The sequence below is a fragment of the Rana temporaria genome, chromosome 11, assembly GCF_905171775.1.
Source record: "Rana temporaria chromosome 11, aRanTem1.1, whole genome shotgun sequence".
Classification (NCBI taxonomy): Eukaryota; Metazoa; Chordata; class Amphibia; order Anura; family Ranidae; genus Rana; species Rana temporaria.
In genome coordinates, this window is record NC_053499.1 from 9,786,777 (window position 1) to 9,809,166 (window position 22,390).

General features: G+C 51.8%; 1 protein-coding gene across 4 annotated transcripts in view; it reads right to left on the reverse strand.

Moving 5' to 3' along the window:
- Nucleotides 1-17,656, reverse strand: part of SPTY2D1 (SPT2 chromatin protein domain containing 1) — a 36,768-nt gene extending 19,112 nt beyond the window's left edge. Inside the window, exons 1-2 of one of the 4 annotated variants that reach the window (XM_040328001.1) lie at nt 8,328-8,532; nt 1,970-2,011 (exon numbers count right to left, since the gene is read on the reverse strand). In XM_040328001.1, coding sequence (XP_040183935.1) covers nt 1,970-2,011; nt 8,328-8,387 — 102 coding nt within the window. In that variant the 5' untranslated portion in view covers nt 8,388-8,532. Of the gene's footprint in view, nt 1-1,969; nt 2,012-8,327; nt 8,533-17,422 lie in introns of those variants that run through there. The other 3 variants (XM_040328004.1, XM_040328002.1, XM_040328003.1) reach the window with 3 other exon arrangements.
- Between the last annotated feature and the right edge of the window lie 4,734 nt (nt 17,657-22,390).

Here is a 22,390-nt window from a genome sequence, read left to right on the forward strand (position 1 = left end):
GGGACAGCAGCGGCACAGAAGGGGGGACAGCAGCGGCACAGAAGGGGGGACAGCAGCGGCACAGAAGGGGGGACAGCAGCGGCACAGAAGGGGGGACAGCAGCGGCACAGAAGGGGGGACAGCAGCGGCACAGAAGGGGGGACAGCAGCGGCACAGAAGGGGGGACAGCAGCGGCACAGAAGGGGGGACAGCAGCGGCACAGAAGGGGGGACAGCAGCGGCACAGAAGGGGGGACAGCAGCGGCACAGAAGGGGGGACAGCAGCGGCACAGAAGGGGGGACAGCAGCGGCACAGAAGGGGGGACAGCAGCGGCACGGAGGGGGGACAGCAGCAGGACGGAGGGGGAGCGCAGAGCCAAGGAGGATAGCAGCGGTACAGAAGGGGGGACACAGAGCATGGTGGGGGAGCGCAGAACCCAGGAGGATAGCAGTGGCATGGAGGGGGGACACGGAGCGTGGAGGGGGAGAGCAGAACGGATGGGGGGGAACTGGAGGAGGATACAGGGAAAGTCAGGTATCGGGTGAGGTATCGGAGCATTTTCCCCCCCGAGTACAAGTACTCGGGGAAATGCTTAGTATCGGTCCCGATACTGATACTAGTATCGGTACAACCCTAGTGCAAATCTTTAAATCAGGGGTCTGCAAACTTTCTAAACAAAAAAGGGCCAGTTTACTGTCCTTCAGGCTTTAGGAGGGCCGGACTGTGGCTGGTGGGAGTAGAGATGGTGCACGGCCATCATTAGGAGTAATATCCCATTGCCGGTACCGGCTGGAGGAATAGCGCCCCATTGCCGGTACCGGCTGGGGGAAAAGCGCCCCATTGCCGGTACCGGCTGGGGGAATAGCGCCCCATTGCCGGTACCGGCTGGGGGAATAGCGCCCCATTGCCGGTACCGGCTGGGGGAATAGCGCCCCATTGCCGCTACCGGCTGGAGGAATAGCGTCCCATTGCCGCTACCGGCTGGAGGAATAGCGTCCCATTGCCGCTACCGGCTGGAGGAATAGCGTCCCATTGCCGCTACCGGCTGGAGGAATAGCGTCCCATTGCCGCTACCGGCTGGAGGAATAGCGTCCCATTGCCGCTACCGGCTGGAGGAATAGCGTCCCATTGCCGCTACCGGCTGGAGGAATAGCGTCCCATTGCCGCTACCGGCTGGAGGAATAGCGCCCCATTGCTGGAGGAATAGCGCCCCATTGCTGGCATTGGCTGGAGAATAAGTGTGGCAGAAATTGGATAAAAATTTGCAATAAGGGCCACATCTGGCCCCAGGGCCGCAGTTTGGAGACCATCTCTTTAAATGCACTTTTCATGCAAAATAAAACACTCAGCAATGCATTAAAACACTCCAATACACTACTAAAAAAAATCCTCAAAAACTATAGAAAATGCACAATAAAAACACAATTCATTATTAAACACACACGCATGATCGTGCTCTAAATGAATAAAACAGACAAAAAAATAAAAAAAATCCTGGCAGGAAAAGATTTTTTGGGGATATAATAATATAAAACGCAGCGTGCGTCTCCCCTAAACGCACTTTACTAGAGGAAGGATTAGCGATGAAGTTAATTCACAGAACAGCAGAGCTGACAGCTGAAAATAGCTCTCCGCCTCGTCTGCTCGGCAACAGGTCTCCGGGAGACTCCGGAGCCAACAGATGATTTGGCCAGTCAGCTGCTGACGAAGCACCACCCCTCCCCCCCTACACACAGCGCCTCGTGTACAAAGCAGACAAACATTACTCATCCTCCTTTATATCCCTCCATAGAAAACTATACATTTCTTAATATTAAAGCTGCAGTGCCGGGATTCTATTCAAAGCGTGCGTGTAACGTGAACGGCTGAGGCTCAGCCGTCAGCCAATAGCGTGAGCCGAGGACCCCACAGTCCCAGCTGTTAGTCTCACACACACTCTGCAGATCTGCCAATCCACCATGCAGGCCGGGAATCTCCTCTCCGCCATTACCTGGACTGAGGTGACGGCCACTTCTGAGGGACAACCTGCGTCCTAAAGAGGGGTGAAGATGGGAGACGTGTGAAGTCCTGAGAGGATCCATCATGGCGGGAAGTTTTACATTCACACCTTAGAGTTACAACATACGGAATACAAAATCCAACCAATATATTCAAGACGTTAATAGATTTTTCACCAAAAAAAACAAAAACACGATATTGCTCCGAGGAAAGCTGCAAATGCAGGTCTATAGCCGGCCACACATTACATCCCGACTATAATGTACCGTATATACCATGGGTCTTCAAACTACGGCCCTCCAGTTGTTCAGGAACTACAATTCCCATCATGCCTAGTCATGTCTGTGAATGTCAGTGTGTTACAATGCCTCATGGGATGTGTAGTTCTACAACAGCTGGAGGGCCGTAGTTTGAGGATCCCTGGTATATACTATATACACTCATATATATATATATATATATATATATATATATCGTATATACTCGAGTATAAGCTGAGTTTTTCCAGCACATTTTTTTGTGCTGAAAATGCCCCCCTCGGCCTATACTTGAGTCACCTTTTTTGCGCCTGATCTCCCGGACTTTGGGGACCCGGTACAGCCCGGCCGTAGGTCCCCTGGACCCCAATCTTGGCACACATGTAGCCCCACTCTTTCTCAACAAGTGTGCAAAGAGTGTTGGCTGGGGAGCACCGATTTTTCAAAGCCGGGCACCCCTTCCATAGACTCCCATGTTAAACGGTAATTTCTCCAGTGATTTTGGGGACCCGGTACCAGCCGGTTGTAGGTCCCCTGGACCCGGACAATGGCACACATGTAGCCCCATTTCTCCTCTACAAGTGTGCAAAGTTTGTTGTCCGGGGAACCTACGGCTGGGGAACACCGATTTTTCAAAGCTGGGCACCCCTTCCATAGACTTCCATGTTAAACGTCAGGTGAGGCATGGGCACAGTGAGGCATGGGCACAGTGAGGCATGGCCCAATCGCCCTATAGGCTCACTATGAAAGCCGCTTAGGGCCCCCCAAATTACTAGAGGCCCCGCCTGGTGAGAAGTCATTTTTGGCCCCTCACCACACTTCTCAACTCGCTGGCTGCATGGGAGAAGAGGTAAGAAGTCAGCACCCCCGCGGAGGTTAGGATCGGCACTGACAGTGAGGCATGGGCACAGCGAGGCATGCAGATGGACACCCTAGGCTTATTCTTGAGTCAATACGTTTTCCCATTTTTTTGTGGTAAAATTAGGTGCCTCGGCTTATACTCGGGTATATACGGTACTTGTAGATTAAGAGTCCGATTACACTTGTGTGATTTCAGAATTATGCAATTTCCATTACAACTTTACAGTGCGACTTGATGCGACTTTGACCAATGGGATGGTGTGCGCTCTACAAAGTCGCATGTATATCATGCTGGTGCGCCTTTTGAGGCTTTACATTGAAGTCCAGGACCCTCAAGTTGCATGAAAGTCGACCAAAGTAGTGCAGGAACTACTGTAAACTTGCTGCGACTGTAATTGGGATCAGTGTAGTGTCACTCATAGCGCCGCCCCCTACAGTTGGAACACATCCCTAGGACACACTTAACCCCTTCAGCGCCCTCTCCTGGTTAACCCCTTCACTGCCAGTCACATTTATACAGTAATCAGTACATTTTTATAGCACTGATCGCTGTGTAAATGCGAATGGTCCCAAAATAGTGTCAAAAGTATCCGATGTGTCTGCTATAATGTCACAGTCATCATAAAAAAAAAAAACACCACACCATAAAAACTACCCCCTATTTTGTAGACGCTATAAATTTTGCGCAAACCAATCAAACGCTTATTGGGTGTTTTTTTTACCAAAAATATATGTAGAATAATACGTATCGGCCTAAACTGAGGAAAATTATATATTTTATATATTTTTTGGGAATATTTATTATAGCAAAAAGTAAAAAATAATGCTTTTTTCCAAAATTGTCGCTTTATTTTTGTTTATAGCGCAAAAACTAAAAACCGCAGAGGTGATCAAATACCACCAAAAGAAAGCTCTATTTGTGGGGAAAAAAGGACGCCAATTTTGTTTGGGAGCCACGTCGCACGACCGCGCAATTGTCAGTTAAAGCGACGCAGTGCCGAATCGCAAAAAGTGCTCTGGTCTTTGGCCAGCCAAATGGTGCGGGGCTGAAGTGGTTAAGTTGCACAGATATGAATGGTACTCACTGGGGAACATGGGGTGCGACTTGTCATGGGACTTTGGGGGTCCAAAGTTGCATGACAAGTGGCGCAAGTGTGGATGGGGCCTTACCAACTAAAGCCGTCACTTGAACAAGATTCCTATTGCTGCTCAGCCGCCATTTATCACTAAGTGCGGGTTCACACTGCGGGAATTCACGATTTCACTCCCGCTTGTCCGTTTCGATTTTGGGCCGCGATTACAGAGACATGTGTGCGGGTTTCTGTAAATCGCGGCTCGAAATCGCAAAAAGTAGTACAGAAACAACTTTTTAAAATCGGTGCAGCGTGGCACCGATTAGGCGGTGCCATTGCCGACAATTGCCGTCGATTTGACATGTCAAAACGCATCGGTGTGAAGCAGGGCTAAGGGCCGATTCACACCATAGAACCAGTCTGGATGCTTTTCTGCCGTCGCGTTTTTCCACGCAGTCCATTGTATTTTTTCTCCTCTTTATTCTTAACCTTAAAGGGGTTGTAAAGGTTTGTGTTTTTTCACCTGCATTAAAGTGAAAAAACACCTGCCAATCACAGCCCCCCGCCGCGTTTTACTCCCCCGAGCCCGTTCACCTGCTCTGCGCATCCCCAGTGTCGGAGTCTTGGCATTGATTGGATAGAATGATAGCAGCGCAGCCATTAGCTCCCGCTTCTGTCAATCAAATCCAATGCCGCGGCAGCCCGGGGCAGGGCCGAGTGCGTGACACAGTAACGTGTCCGCAAGGTAACCCCCTCGGGAGAGAGCTTCCAAGAGGGGGTTATGTATTGCAGGGAGGAGCCGCGAGGGACCCCAGAAGAGGAGGATCGGGGCCACTCTGTGCAAAACTAACTGCACAGCAGAGGCAAGTGTGACATGTTTATAAAAAGAACCTTTTACAACCACTTGCTTACCGGGCACTTTAACCCCCTTCCCGCCCAGGGCAATTTTCAGCTCTGTCACATTTTGAATGACAATTGCGCGGTCACGCAACACTGTACCCAAATGAAATAGCGCTTTCTTTTGGTGGTATTTAATCACACCTGTGTTTTTTTTTTTTATATAAAAAATAAAACATTTTAGTTTGTTATAAAATGTTGAAAACAGGTAATTTTTCCTCCTTCACTGATGGGCAGCATTGGTATGCACCTGTAGGTGGCACTGGTGGGCAGCACTGGTATGCACCGATAGGTGGCACTGGTGGGCAGCACTGGTATGCACCGTTAGGTGGCACTGGTGGGCAGTGCCTAGCAGTAGTGGCTCTCCCTGTTTCGGGTCGATGTCCCTCTGTCAGAAGCTGGAGATCTGCAGGACAGCGCGAGGGGGGAACCCGATTACCGATCTTCTGTTTACATCACGTGATCAGCTGTCATTGGCTGACAGCTGATCAGGTGGTAAGGGACAAGGAACGCCCCCTTACTCTGATCGGCCGAGTCTCATTAAGTTGGTCATCGTAGAGCGCGCCCCACAGGCAGCTCATGCATGGGAGGACGTCTATCGATGCCGTCCCGGCAATTAAGGGCCGCGCTGTAGCCGTCATTCGGCTTTAGCGCGGGAAGGGGTTAAATAAGGATGCGTGTTTCCAGTGCAGGAAACCGATTACACCCAACGCTTCCACCTTCACGGATTTGGAAGCAGCATAGAGACACCAGGACTCCTCCCTCCGGTACACACACCTACTCCGGGGGAGGGGCTTACTAGTCAGTGAAGGATGAAGGTGACACCCCGCAGTATACACCGATATAAAGTCATCATTGGCACATTCCTCACACTCCATTCCCCTAAAGTCACCCTTTTACTAAGAAATAAGTAGTGAATTATATGTGTTGGAAGTGGTGTCCCCCTCTGCTTGCTGTGGTTCCACCTACAGGCCACTACTGTGTTCTATAGTGATGCAACAGCTGGGAGGAACCACAGCAGGCAGCAGGGGGGCATCCAACATGGTGAGACATACCAGAGGCAGCCATTGTTCTACAAGAGAGCAGAGACTGGAACTGTCACCCAGAAGACGGATATCACCCAGAACAGGTCCCCCCCCCCCCAGTTAGTACAAGACCCCGTTTACCAACCCCCCTCATATTTACCAACCGCTCTCCGTCAGTACAGGACCCCCATTTACCAACCCCCCCGCCCACCCAATTTACCAACCCTCTCCCCATCAGGACACCACCCTCCCCCAATTTACCAGCCCCCTCCACATCAGTACAGGACCCCCCTCCATTTACCAACCCCCCTACCCGTCAGTACAGGCCCCCCCATTTACCAACCCCCCTACCCGTCAGTACAAGACACCCCCCATTTACCAACCCCCCTACCCGTCAGTACAAGACACCCCCCGAATTTACCAACCCTCTCCCCATCAGGACCCCCCCCATTTACCAACCACGCACCCGTCAGTACATGACCCCCCCCCCCCATTTACCAAACACGCACCCGACAGTACATGACCCCCCCCCCCATTTACCAAACACGCACCCGTCAGTACATGACCCCCCCCATTTACCACCCACCCGTCAGTACATGACCCCCCCCCCATTTACCAAACACGCACCCGTCAGTACATGACCCCCCCCCCCCAATTTACCAACCACCCACCCGTCAGTACATGACCCCCCCCCCCATTTACCAACCACCCGTCAGTACATGACCCCCCCATTTACCAACCACCCGTCAGTACATGACCCCCCCATTTGCCAACCACCTACCCGTCAGTACATGCCCCCCCCCCCCCATTTACCAACCACCCATCAGTACATGACCCCCCCATTTACCAACCACCCGTCAGTACACGACGCCCCCCCATTTACCAACCACCTACCCGTCAGTACATGCCCCCCCCCCCATTTACCAACCACGCACCCGTCAGTACATGACCCCCCCCCCCCATTTACCAACCACGCACCCGTCAGTACATGCCCCCCCCCCCCCATTTACCAACCACGCACCCGTCAGTACATGACCCCCCCCCCATTTACCAACCACGCACCCGTCAGTACATGCCCCCCCCCCCATTTACCAACCACGCACCCGTCAGTACATGACCCCCCCCCCCATTTACCAACCACGCACCCGTCAGTACATGCCCCCCCCCCCCATTTACCAAACACGCACCCGTCAGTACATGACCCCCCCCCCATTTACCAAACACGCACCCGTCAGTACATCCCCCCCCCCCCATTTACCAAACACGCACCCGTCAGTACATGACCCCCCCCATTTACCAACCACCCGTCAGTACATGACCCCCCCCATTTACCAACCACCCGTCAGTACATGCCCCCCCCCCCCATTTACCAACCACGCTCCCGTCAGTACATGACCCCCCCCCATTTACCAACCACGCACCCGTCAGTACATGACCCCCCCCCATTTACCAACCACCTACCCGTCAGTACATGACGCCCCCCCCATTTGCCAACCACCTACCCGTCAGTACATGACCCCCCCATTTACCAACCAACCACCAGTCAGTACATGCCCCCCCCCCCCATTTACCAACCACCCATCAGTACAGGATCCCCCCCAATTTACCAACCACCCTACCCGTCAGTACATGACCCCCCCCCATTTACCAACCACCCGTCAGTACATGACCCCCCCCCCATTTACCAACCACGCACCCGTCAGTACATGACCCCCCCCCCCCCATTTACCAACCACCCGTCAGTACATGACCCCCCCCCCCCCATTAACCAACCACGCACCCGTCAGTACATGACCCCCCCCCCCCATTTACCAACCACCCGTCAGTACAGGCCCCCCCCCCCCCCAAATTTACCAACCACCTACCCATCAGTACAGGCCCCCCCCCATTTACCAACCCCCTCCACGTCAGCACAGGACCCCTCCATCACTACAGAACCCAATGTACCCCCTCCCCAAGCCAATACACTGCCCCCCTATTTACCAGTCCCCCTAGTATAGGACCCACAATTACCCCCTTCAGTCAGTACAGGGCCCTCAGCCCCCCTCCCAACTGCCACCAACCCCCCCTCAGGTCTCCAATGAGCCCCCCCTCATTCAAGACAACCTGCCCCAACCCACCCCCACCTCAAATATATGTTGTTCCTAGGCCCTGCTCCCCTCCCCCATCAGGACAATCCCCCCCACTGACACCCTGCACCCCCCCATATGTCTCCAATCTGCCCCCCTCTCTCTCACCGTGCTGCCATCTCCGCTGCTCTGGGCCGCAGCCACCTTCATCACTTTATAGAAATCCATCCCGGGCCCTCCGCTTCTTCCCCCTCCGGGGAACCCTCCGCCAACAGCCGCTTCCCGACCCTCCGAGTGACGCACTTCACTGCCAGAAACTACCAGAGCGCTACTGCCGACGTCACTTCCGCCAGCACTGAGGCCTGCGCGGCGCCATTCTGCCAGCAGACGGCTCAGCGGAAGTAGCTTAGAGGGAGAGGCGGTGTTTCGGCGATCCCGTCACATTTTGTAACGGAAGTGACGTTTTGTCGCCGCCATCTTGCTACACCCCGCACGCGTCCACAGTAAGGATATAGTGAGAAGGCGACAAGCGGACATCTTGTTACACCCAGTCTTGCATTTCACACGTATTTTTAACAGAAACTGAGCTTATTTAGTGAAATTAAGTATTTTGAAATCTAAGACTTTAGATGTTGAATTTTCAAAGCAGAGGTGTTCTATCAGATTAGCAAACCTGTGAGATCAGCAGGCTTGCCTCTGCTTTTAAAATTCAACATCTAAACAGTCAGACGGATTTTTAAATCCTGTATTTCACTATATAAGCTCCGTTTACTGTTAAAAATACTGTTAAAACTCCAGTGGGTGTAACAAGATGTCTGCTTGCCGCCTTCTCACTGTATCTTTACTATGGAGGAGTGTGGGGTGTAGCAAGATGGCGGCAACAGAACGTCACTTACATTTACAAAAAGTGACAGGTCGCCCAATCTGAAGGGTCACCTTATCTAACGAAACAGCGGAGAGTTATGCCCCGTTTACACGATCGGAATTTCCGATGGAAAAAGTCTGACGGATTTTTTCCATCGGAAATTTCCGACCGTGTGCATGCCCCATCGGATTATTTCCATCGGAGTTTTGAGCATGTTCTCTTTTACTCCGATGAAATTCTGTTGGAATTCGGATGTGATTTTGGTCGGAAAAAGGTCCGACCGCGTGTATGGGGCTTTAGTCGCTTGCCCTCAGCCAACATGGCCGCTGTCTTGGTTCATGAGAACTTGTAACCATGCCTTTCAAGCAATAAGAAAGAAAAAAAAAGGATAACGGTCTCGTTCACACTTGCTCAAAATACTGAAACTTATACCTTATATATAATGTTTGGGGGTTCTACTTAGAGGGAAGGAGATGGCAGTGAAAATAGTGAAAGATTACACATTAGAACAGCTGTTAAACTTGCAATGCCAACGGCCACCACCAGATGGCGCCAGCTCACAGAAGGTCACAGCTCACAGAAGGAAGAGCTTGGGACTTCACAAGGCCGCAAAGCCGCGGCCTCAATTACCGGCCGCCGCGGGCGCCAGGTCACAATTTCTTGTCGCAATTGCGACCTGGCGCCCGGATTTTGTCGACCCCTGCAGTATGCACACACACAGTATACACACACACAGTATACATACACACACTGAAAAGGTACTGGAGAGGCGGGGCAGCTATAATCTTGTGATTTTTTTTAAAAACGCAGATTTTTACATACTGTCCCTGGTTTTACTGAATCTGGCAACCCGGATGGGGCTCCCTAGTGGCATGGGGCCCGCGGGCAGTGCCCGAATGGTCAGTCTGTCACTGATGGGCACCGATAGGTGGCACTGATGTGCAGCCCTGATGGGCCCTGACAGGTGGCATTGATGTCCATCCTGACCTGAGATTTTACCATACCTCCCAACTTTTTGTGGTGGGAATGAGGGACACCTATCAGCAAAAGTATGCAGACATAGGACACACCCCTTGCCACGCCCTCTTAAAGGAGACCTGTACAAAAAAAAAGATTAGTTAAACCCACAAGTGATTTTTTTTTTACCACTACTATTCCTTTATATTGGCTTTTGGAATTTACAAATGCAGCAATTTAGAGATCAGATGAAAGATTTAGGGCTGGAAAACACTTGCTGAGAGATAAAAAGTGCATTTTATATACAACTATATAAATCAGACAAAAATGAGGGACAAATGAGGAGGAAAGAGGGACAGAGGGACATTGTTCCCAATCAGGGACAGTTGGGAGGTATGTTTTACACAGCAAAGATCTGCCTCTATTTACTTGTTTTAATTTCTTCAGTTACATCCTGGTTTGTGGCCTAGGCTAAAATCATGTCATACATCCCAGGAGTCTTCAGGAGGGGAGGAGGGGATTTCTCAGCTAAACACACCCTCCTGCCTGCATGCCTGTGATAAGGGCAGATGGATTTCAGGAAGTAAATGCTACATGAATCATCTGCCCTTACTTAAGATGGCCACGGCCAGAAATCATGGAGGGGGGGGTTCTTTGAATATTAAAAATTAATTGAACAGTGTTTTTGATTTAAAAATAAAGAAGAAATGTACTTCTGCGGCACAACTATAAAGTAAGCGCTATATATTAAATCTAAGAGGTTGCTGCTGAACACCAACTGTTATTAGCAGACCAGAGTAAAAAAATAAAATGTGAAGCGCTCCCTCATTTCCTAAAAAAATAATATGTAATGTAAATACTAAATAGATAAAATAAAATAGTGAACCCTAGTGGGAGCAGGCCCGGATTTCCCACAAGGCCCCCGAGGCCAGGCCTCGGGGGGCGGCAGGGTGCTGAGGGGGCGGCAGCAGCATTAGGGTGACCACATTTCCAAACTGCCATTCAGGGACACCCCCCCCCCCCAAAAAAAATACGTTTTTTAACATATTTTTTTGCCAGTTTTGGGGGCAGGGGCGTATCATGAAATCAGCGGGCCCGTGACAGAGGGCTGGGTGACAGGGGACTGGGTGACAGGGGACTGGGTGACAGGGGACTGGGTGACAGAGGGCTGGGTGACAGAGGGCTGGGTGACAAAGGGCTGGGTGACAGGGGACAGGGTGACAGGGGACAGGGTGACAGGGTCACAGGATGACAGGGGACTGGGTGACAGGGTGACAGAGGGCTGGGTGACAGAGGGCTGGGTGACAGAGGGCTGGGTGACAGAGGGCTGGGTGACAGGGGACAGGGTGACAGGGGACAGGGTGACAGAGGGCTGGGTGACAGGTGACAGAGGGCTGGGTGACAGAGGGCTGGGTGACAGGGGAGTGGGTGACAGAGGGCTGGGTGACAGCGGGCTGGGTGACAGAGGGTTGGGTGACAGGGGACAGGGTGACAGGGGGCTGGGTGACAGGGGACTGGGTGACAGGGGACTGGGTGACAGAGGGCTGGGTGACAGGGGAGTGGGTGACAGAGGGCTGGGTGACAGGGGACAGGGTGACGGAGGGTTGGGTGACAGGGGACTGGGTGACAGGGGACAGGGTGACAGGGGACTGGGTAACAGGGGACTGGGTGACAGAGAGCTGGGTGACAGAGGGCTGGGTGACAGAGGGCTGGGTGACAGAGGGCTGGGTGACAGAGGGCTGGGTGACAGGGGAGTGGGTGACAGAGGGCTGGGTGACAGGGGACAGGGTGACAGAGGGCTGGGTGACAGGGGAGTGGGTGACAGAGGGCTGGGTGACAGGGGACAGGGTGACGGAGGGTTGGGTGACAGGGGACTGGGTGACAGGGGACAGGGTGACAGGGGACTGGGTAACAGGGGACTGGGTGACAGAGAGCTGGGTGACAGAGGGCTGGGTGACAGGGGAGTGGGTGACAGAGGGCTGGGTGACAGGGGACAGGGTGACGGAGGGCTGGGTGACAGGGGACAGGGGACAGGGTGACAGGGGACTGGGTGACAGAGGGCTGGGTGACAGAGGGCTGGGTGACAGAGGGCTGGGTGACTGGGTGACAGGGGACTGGGTGACAGGGGACTGGGTGACAGAGGACTGGGTGACAGAGGACTGGGTGACAGGGGACTGGGTGACAGGGGACTGGGTGACAGAGGACTGGGTGACAGAGAGCTGGGTGACAGAGGGCTGGGTGACAGAGGGCTGGGTGACAGGGGACTGGGTGACAGGGGACTGGGTGACAGGGGACTGGGTGACAGAGGACTGGGTGACAGAGGACAGGGTGACAGGGGACTGGGTGACAGGGGACTGGGTGACAGAGGACTGGGTGACAGAGAGCTGGGTGACAGAGGGCTGGGTGACAGAGGGCTGGGTGACAGGGGACTGGGTGACAGGGGACTGGGTGACAGGGGACTGGGTGACAGAGGACAGGGTGACAGAGGACAGGGTGACAGAGGGCTGGGTGACAGAGGACTGGGTGACAGGGGACAGGGTGACAGAGGACAGGGTGACAGAGGACAGGGTGACAGAGGACAGGGTGACAGAGGGCTGGGTGACAGAGGGCTTGGTGACAGAGGGCTGGGTGAGAGAGGGCTGGGTGACAGAGGACTGGGTGACAGGGTGACAGAGGGCTGGGTGACAGGGTGACAGAGGGCTGGGTGAGGGGGGACTGAGTGACAGAGGACTGGGTGACAGAGGACTGGGTGACAGGGTGACAGAGGGCTGGGTGACAGGGTGACAGAGGGCTGGGTGAGGGGGGACTGAGTGACAGAGGACTGGGTGACAGAGGACTGGGTGACAGGGGACTGGGTGACAGAGGACTGGGTGACAGAGGACTGGGTGACAGGGGACAGGGTGACAGAGGGCTGGGTGACAGAGGGCTGGGTGACAAAGGGCTGGGTGACAGAGGGCTGGGTGACAGAGGACTGGGTGACAGAGGGCTGGGTGACATGGGACAGGGTGACGGAGGGCTGGGTGAGGGGACAGGGTGACAGAGGGCGGGGTGACAGAGGACTGGGTGACAGAGGACAGGGTGACGGAGGGCTGGGTGACATGGGACAGGGTGACGGAGGGCTGGGTGACGGAGGGCTGGGTGACGGAGAGCTGGGTGACGGAGAGCTGGGTGACGGAGGACTGGGCTGGGTGACGGAGGGCTGGGTGACGGAGGGCTGGGTGACGGAGAGCTGGGTGACGGAGGGCTGGGTGACGGAGGGCTGGGTGACGGAGAGCTGGGTGACGGAGAGCTGGGTGACGGAGAGCTGGGTGACAGAGGGACTGGGTGACAGAGGGACTGGGTGACAGAGGGCTGGGTAGAGAGAGATTATACAGTCCAGATTACAATTTGCAGGGGCAGCAAAGGTGACAGAGAAAGGGGGGTGCACCATGCAACCCCCCCCCTCTCTCACTGTCACCTCTGCTGCCCCTGCAAATTGTAATCTGGACTGTATAATCTCTCCCCCCCCCCATTGCATGGTGCACCCCCCTCCCCCTACACCTACCTTTTCTGCCTTCTGCTCCAAGGATGGCCGGCGCGGCGCAGCGGAAGTCGGGACTCGCGGGAGGTCGGGACTCGGGACGGACGGCGGATCGAGTCCAGCTGAGCAACCGTGGCCTGGAGGGGAGGAGGAGGAGGTCTTGGTCTGTGCCGCGGTAGGTGACGGTGAGTGACTCACTGTCTCTGCCTGCCCTGTAACGATGCTGCTGCTCTCTCTGCAGCAAGAACCGCGGCTGGCCGCTGGAGGAGGAGGAGGTGGGGGTGGAGTCGGAGCCGCAGAGAGAGCGGGACACGGTGACGTCACTGGTTGCTACACGCCAAGCGGGGCGTCCCTAGCAACCAGTGATTTAGAATCATTTAATTACAGCAGCGGCAGTGAGTGTGGCAGGCAGTTGATAGTTGATTCCGGGACTCTCTATTGTCCCGGTTTGATGGCTCCCGGGACACGGGACAAAAATGTATATTACGGGACGATCCCGGGCAAACCGGGACACGTGGTCACCCTAAGCAGCATGGAGTCCCTCGACGGCCAGTTAAGGGCGGTAAGTTGCTTTCTGGAATGCGCTCGCTCGTTAACAAGCGATTGCGGCGATGTCACCGAAATCACTTGTAAAATGTGTGCTGCCATCCGTCCTCCCCTCCCCCCACATTCCTCTCTCTACTGGCTCTGTCTTCGGGACTCCGTCCTCCCCCAGGCCGCCGAGTCTGTCTCCTGTGACTGTCCCTGCCGTCGATGTACACAGTGAGAGGGGTGAGTTGTGCTCTTACCATCTCAGCTGTGACAGGATTTCTAGTACAGTGCTAGGACTCCTATTTTGGAGTCAATGGCCCAGATTCAAGAAGCACTTGCGCCCGCGCAACCATAGTTGCGCGGCGCAAGTGCTTACTTGCTCCGGTGTAACGAGTGCTCCTGATTCAGGAACCTCGTTACACCGAATGCAGCCTAGGATGTGACAAACATAAGCCTCCTTATGCCTTCATATCTCAGGCTGCATTCTTGCGTTGGCCGCTAGGGGGCGCGGCCATTGTGATCGGCGTGTAGTATGCAAATTGCATACTACCACCGATTCACAAAAGTTGCGCGGGCCCTGCCTACGCAAGGTACGGAGTTTCCGTACGGCGCCTTTAGCATAAGGTTGCTCCTGCTAATAGCAGGCGCAGCCAATGCTAAAGTATAGCTGCGCCTCCCGCTCGCGACGTTCAAATTTAACGTCGTTTACGTAAGTGAACCGTGAATGGCGCTGGACGCCATTCACGTTCACTTACAAGCAAATGACGTCCTTGCGACGTCATTTGCCGCAATGCACGTCGGGAAAGTTTCCCGACGGAGCATGCGCTGTTCGCTCGGCGCGGGAGCGCGCCTAATTTAAATGATTCCCGCCCCCGGCGGGATCATTTACATTAGGCAGCCTTGCGCCCGGCTGCTTAGCATATTGTCCGCACAATTTACGGAGCAACTGCTCCGTGAATCGCGGGCAAAGCGCAATATTTGCGTGGGCGCAGAGAAAAAAATTTGCTCTTTGCCCACGCAAATATTGCGCGATTCTACTTGAATCTGGGCCATTAAAGAGAACTTGTCACCTACAATTGCTATCACATAGGGAATTGTTTTCTCCTGTGTGATAGCAATAAAGTTAAGTGAAAAAAAAAAAGATAAAAAAAGAAAAAAAAAAAAAAAAGAAATAATAATTAAATTATTAAAATAAAAAAGTAATTAAAAAGTAAAGAATAAGAAAAATAATATAAAAAATTATAAGAAAATTATACAAAAAAGAAAAAAAGTAAATGACAAGCTACAAAAAATAAATTATAAAGTAAAAAAAAGAAACAACTAACCGTGCCGCCCCTGCCATCCGGTTGCCATTCTTCATTGATTTGAGGGGGGGGGGGGGGCTGGTTCGGTTGGTGGGGAGGGGGTGCATTGCGGAACCTGGCCTTGGGGCGGCAGGGAGAGAAAATCCGGCCCTGAGTGGGAGTATTGCATATGACACCAAAAATATATTATACAGTGGAACCTTGGATTAAGCGCATAATCCGTTCCAGGGGAATGCTCGTAATCCAAAGCACTCGCATATCAAAGCGAGTTTCCCCATTGAGGTCAATGGAAACGAAAATAATTTGTTCCACATTGACTTCTATGGCATGCAATACCGCATGTTGCCAGAGGTGTGGGGGGCGCCAGAGAGCCCCGGAAAGGCTCAGGGACAGCTCGGCTGCACTCGGAAAACCTTGAAAAGGCTCAGGATTTCTGAACGGCTCCGCTCGGGCTCCGGCGCCCCTGCATCTCTGGCCAAACACTGTACTGCACACCGCTGTGGCTTGAATCCTGCTCGTATTGCGAGACAACACTCGCAAACCGAATCAGGATTTAAAAAATAAAAAAAGCTTGTATTGCGAAAAACGCTCGTTAACCGCGTTACTCGCAATCCAAGGTTTCACTGTACGTGCAACCAGTGACCTCTAGTGGGTACAAAAATTATAACACATATATCAAATAAAATTAACCACTTTGGCGTCCGTGCTATAGCCGAATGACGGCCAGGGCCGCCATCAGGGGGGTACAGGCAGTACACCTGTAAGGAGCCCGGAGGTCCCCAGGGGCCCGGATGGCAACCCCCTTTAAAAAAAAAAATATATGGCAACTCCCCTTTTTTTTATTAATTTTTTATAAAAAAATATATATATATTTTTTTTTAAATATATTTTTATTTTATTTTTTATTAAAGGGCCAATTTTTTTTATTTTTTTTAGAGGTCCAGAGGTCCCCAGGGGCCCAAAGGCCCACAGGACCCTGGATGGCAACCCCCCCTTTTTTATTTATTTTTTATAAAAAAAAATATTTTTTTCTAATATATTTTTATTTTATTTTTTATTAAAGGGCCATTTTTTTAGGGGTACGGGGGGCCCGGAGATCCCCAGGGCCCCGGATGGCAACCCCCCTTTTTTTTAATAAAAAATTTTTTTTTTTTATATTATTTTATTTCTTTTATATATATATAAAAAGAAAAAAAGAAAAAACAAATATATATATTTATTTTATTAAAAGGCTTAGAGGTCCCCAGGGCCCCATGTGGAAAAAAAACCTTTTTTTTTTTTATAAATGTTTATTTTTTTATTTTTGTTTATATATACTTATTTTTTTTTATTTTTTTATTAAAAGGCCCAGAGGTCCCCAGGGCCCTGGATGGAAACCCCCCCCCTTTTTGCCCTGATGACGGCTACAGCGCGGACCTGAATTGCCAGGAGGCCGTGAATAGGCGTCCTCCCCCTTCGCACGCTCCCCGCGCCCCTGTCACTGAGACTCGGGTGATCACAGATCCGAGTAAGGGTGACCACATTTCCAAGCTACCATTCAGGGACACCCCTCCTCCTAAAAATCAGCTCGTGCTGTAACGAATCACAGCACAGTGATTGGACACAAGAGGCGGGATTTATGATTTCTCCAATCACAAGCAGGGGGCGGGGACTGTGCTCCTCCAGGCATTCCCGGCCAGGGCAAGTACTGTCAGTGAGTAAAGCGGTGATGTGGCGGCCTTTTTTGGGGGCATTAGTTTGACTTCGGGGGTGTCTGTGTCAGTTTCATTCCGGGACACTGTATTGTCCTGGAATGAAGGTGCCCGGGACAGACCTGCAAAATGCGGGACGCCAAATTTGTTTGGGAGCCACGTCGCACGACCGCGCATTTGTCAGTTAAAGCGACGCAGTGCCGAATCGCAAAAAATGGCCGGGTCATTGGGCAGCCAAATCCTCCGGGGCTGAAGTGGTTAAGCTCCCAACAGTAAACTCCTGCAAGCGTGATCTCTCATATAGGATGACAACATAAAAGGATACAAAAGGAAGTAGCGCAGTGTAATAATGTAAAACAAAATTTATTTAAAACACAAGCAACTATTCCACTCACATTTAGGAATTCGCTATCCCTGGTGCGTACCGATCCGTCCCGAGGGGGGGGGTCACAAAATCGTCTGCAAGTCCTCGGCCCGGCTGCCCTCATGGGCGATCGTGTACTTCCTACAAACGATGCGATGACGTCACAAGCCCCGCCCCGGACGCGTTTCTTCGCTCACATGCGACTTCATCAAAGGGTATTGTTGATTTGTGGTCCTCAGATGCGGTGAAGTTCTGCTTTGATTTGACTTTTTATATCTGCTTCTTTTCCAATCCCGAAGATGTATTTTCTGAATGTAGTACGCGGAGCTCTTATAAATCAGGTCTGTCCAGTTTGACTAACACACATCCCGCGTCCTCGCCGTACATGCCGTACACGCCCTGTCATTTACTACCCATTTTACACGCTGTAATTAAAGATGTGCGGCTCGCCGGCTTTTGGCTTTTTTTTTCCAAACTTGGCATTCCAGTCTTAGTCCGTAGGGTTCAATACTGAGTTGGCCCCGCCCTTTGCAGCTATAACAGCTTCAACTTTTCTGGGAAGGCCGTCCACAAGGTTTAGGAGTGTGTCTATGGGAATGTTTGACCATTCTTCCAGAAGCGCATTTGTGAGGTCAGGCATTGATGTTGGAGGAGAAGGCCTGGCTCCAGGGCCGCCTTAATAGCATCATGGGCCCCTGGGCAAAGTAATGCTCTGGGGCCCCTACAATGATGACAGTGCAGGTAAACAGACATCAAGTAGGTAGGAGGCAGACTGCCTCCCCTGTGTATCTATCACTCTCAGTGCCATCATGGGGGTCCCCAATTTCAGGGCAGCGTGGGCTCAAGGACCAGCTGCTTTGGAGAAAGTGCAGGGCCTCCCCATGCAGCTGGGGCCCCTGGGCAGTGCCCAGGTGTGCCCTCTCATTAAGACAGCCCTGCCTGGCTCCACTCTAATTCACCCCAAAGGTGTTCTATCAGGCAGGGCCGTTTGAAGGAATTTAAGGGGCCCCAAGCAAAATGGACATGGAGGCCCTGAATCTCCTGTACCGCGCGGTACCTGGCCGGACTGACAGGAAGTGCACACTGAGTGCTCACTTCCTGTCAGTCCGGCCGGGAACAGGAAACTGAATCTCCTGTACCGCGCGGTACCCGGCCGGACTGACAGGAAGTGCACACTGAGTGCTCACTTCCTGTCAGCCCGGCCGGGAACAGGAAACTGAATCTCCTGTACCGCGCGGTACCCGGCCGGACTGACAGGAAGTGCACACTGAGGAGGAAGGAAGAGGAGCTCGGCCACGCTACAGGGAAGGGGAAGAAGTGACGAGAGAGGCAGCAGTGCTGCAGCTGCCTAAAGCTCTCTATAGAGTGCTCAGGTGGCTGAAGCATTTATAGGAAGCGCGGCAAGGGCCCTGCTTGGGAGCCCCAGGCCAGCTCGGGGCCCCAAGCAATTGCTTGGTTTGCTTGCCTTGTTGCGACGGGGGCCTGCTATCGGGTTGAGGTCAGGACTCTGTGCAGGTCAGCCAGGTTCCTCCACCCCAAACTCGCTCATCCATGTCTTTAAGAGGAAGTAAAGCCTTTTTTTTTTCTTCTAAAAAAAAAAAAACCTGCAAGAGAAAGGCATAATGAGCTAGAATGCATAGCATACTAGCTTATTATGAATGGGCCCCTGAAGCACTTCTCGTTGACCTCCTCCGCCGCCGCCATGTCTCTTCTGCCCTTCTTCCGGGTATTGCCGATCTGGCGCTGTGACTGGCCGGAGCGGCGATGACGTCACTCCCGCACATGCGTGCTGGACCGGAAGATCCCTGCTCATTCGCGGGAATACGCAATTAAAGGAGTTGTAAAGGAAAAAAATGTTTTGCCTAAAATGAATGTCTGCAAGGTAGACAGACAGAATAGTGTAATGATTCTGTTAAAAAAAACAAGTAAATACCTATTAAATTCCTTCATCTATATTACTTCCGGCATTCTAGTTTCTGTTCTCTCATTCACTTCCTGGTTTGCGGCGCTCGTTCATGTAAGAACTACATTTCCCAGTATGAATTGCGGCACGCCCAGTAATTCACACCTCCTTGAAGTCTCCAACATGTAGAGAGCGTCCTGACACACAGATGTAGTTCCCAGGAGGGGGCGAGCACATCACTGACCACCGCAGTAAAGCCTCCCGTCACGGTGGTCAGTAAAATCAGACAAGCAGGAAGTGAACAGAACAGAGAATAAATAGAGCAACTTCTGAGCAAAAACAAACAATGAGGAAGTGAAAAGAGGAATGTCTGCAGGTAAAGGATGCTTATTATGAATTTTTTTTTTTTCCCTTTACAACCCTTTTAACCCCCCACTATCCCATTCACAAAAACGGCGCGCTCAGTGCGCATGCGCCGTAGACATCAGTGCAGTGTTTTCAGCAAATATCTTCCTAACCGTCTAGGTTTAGGAGATATTTCTTGCACCTACAGGTAAGCCTTAATCTAGACTCACCTGTAGGTGCAAGTTGTGTGGTTGGCTTTACAATCACTTTTATGGACCTCGCTTTGTGCACTGGTGCGCAGTCATGTTGGAACAGGAAGGGGCCGTCCCCCAAACTGTTCCCACAAAGTTGGGAGCATAAAATTCTCCAAAATGTCTTGGTATGCCGACGCCTTAAAGGGGTTTTTCAGCCTTTTTTTAAGTTTATTAAAAGTCAGCAGCTACAAAAAGTGTAGCTGCTGGTTTTTAATAAAAAGACACTTACCTGCTCCACGGTTCCAGCGACGCGCCGGCCGGGGCTCTGCTCCTCGCCCCCCCCCCCCCTCTTCATTCCTAGTGTGGGCACCCGGCAGTGACAGCTTTCGGCTTCACGGCCGGGCACCCACTGCGCATGCGCGAGCGGCACTGCGCATGCGCGAGCGGCGTGGCGCCGTCCCATTGGACAGGCGCTCGCCTACAGGGAGGGGCTGCAATAAGGCGATTAAGCTATTCGCCTTTCCAGCCCCTCGGCGGAAGGAGGAAGTGGGACAGGAAGTCCCACTGATCCTGAAGCCCCCACCCCCCCCCAAAAAAAAATTACATGCCATTTTTAGGTGGAACTCCGCTTTAAGAGTTCCCTTCTCTGGAACTAAGAGGCCAAGCCCAACCCCTGAAAAACAACCCCCACACCATAATCCCCCCTCCACCAAATGATTTGGACCAGTGTACAAAGCAAGGTCCATAAAGACATGGATGAGCGAGTTTGGGGTGGAGGAACTTGACTGGCTGCACAGAGTCCTGACCTCAACCTGATAGAACACCTTTGGGATGAATTAGAGTGGAGACTGTGAGCCAGGTCTTCTCGTCCAACATCAGTGCCTGACCTTACAAATGCGCTTCTGGAAGAATGGTCAAACCTTCCCATAGACACTCCTAAGCCTTGTGGACGGTCTTCCCAGAAGAGGTGAAGCTGTTATAGCTGCAAAGGGCGGAGCCAACTCAATATTGAACCCTACAGACTAAGACTGGGACGCCATTAAAGTTGAGGGCCAGATTCAGAAAGGAGTTACGTCGGCGTATCTCCAAATACGCCGTCGTAACTCCGAATGAGGGCCGTCGCATCTCTGCGCCTGATTCATAGAATCAGATACGCCTCACTGTTGCCTAGATACGAGGGTGCATATTTACGCTGGCCGCTAGGTGGCGCTTCCATTGATTTCCGCGTAGAATATGCAAATGAGCTAGATACGCCGATTCAGAAACGTACGTCCGCCCGGTGCATTGATTTAGGCCTTTTCCGGCGTAAAGTTACCCCTGCTATATGAGGCGTAGCCAATGTTAAGTATGGACGTCGGGACAGCGTTGAATTTTCCGTCGTTTACGTCGTTTGCGTAAGTCGTACGCGAATAGGGCTGTGCGTAAGTTACGTTCACGTCGAAAGCATTGACTATTTGCGGCGTAATTTGGAGCATGCGCACTGGGATACTTTCACGGACGGCGCATGCGCCGTTCGTTAGAAGCGTCAAATACGTTGGGTCACGAGTAATTAGCATACAACACGCCCCCTACCAGCCTATTTTGAATTAGGCGGGCTTACGCCGGCCCATATACGCTACGCCGCCGTAACTTCGGGCGCAAATTCTTTCTGAATACGGGACCTGCCTGTCAAATTTACGGCGGCGTAGCGTACATGAGAAACGCTACGCCCGCCTGAAAATAGGCATTTCTCTCTGAATCTAGCCCAAGGTGCGTGTAAAGGCAGGCGTCCCAATACTTTTGGTAATACAGTAAAACCTTAGTTTGAGAGTAACTTGGTTTGAGAGCGTTTAGCAAGACAAGCAAAATGTTTTAATAGATTTTGACTTGATATACAAGCGATGTCTTGATATAAGAGTAGCGTCACGTCACAACTGAGTATAAAATAGAAGGGAGGAGCCTCTAAGTGTAGCAATATGGTTACATTTAATGAAGGTACAACATTTAGCAACATATTGCTACACTTAGAGGCGCCTCTCTTCTCTTTTATACCCTGTAAAAAAATGCTTTGATATACAAGTGCTTTGGATTACAAGCATGTTTCTGGAACGAATTATGCTCGCAAACCAAGGTTTTACTGTATAGATCAAAATAAAGACTGCTGTAACTTCAGGCAGCCAGCAGGGGGAGTCAAAGAAGCAAAAGAGAGTTTCAGTTGATGATGAAGGACTGGGATGCTGGGAATGTTATAACAGCAAACATGGAAATTTTATGCATATCGAGAATTTTACATTTTTATTTCTTTTGCTTACATAAAATAAAACGTTATACTTTTACATTGATGATCCTTAACCATATTGCTGGTCAAAGACCACAGCGCTTTTTGCGATTCGGCACTGCGTCGCTTTAACAGACCATTGCGCGGTCGTGCGACGTGGCTCCCAAACAAAATTGGCGTCCTTTTTCCCCCACAAATAGAGCTTTCTTTTGGTGGTATTTGATCACCTCTGCGGTTTTTAGTTTGTGCGCTATAAACAAAAATAGAGCGACAATTTTGAAAAAAAATAATATTTTTTAC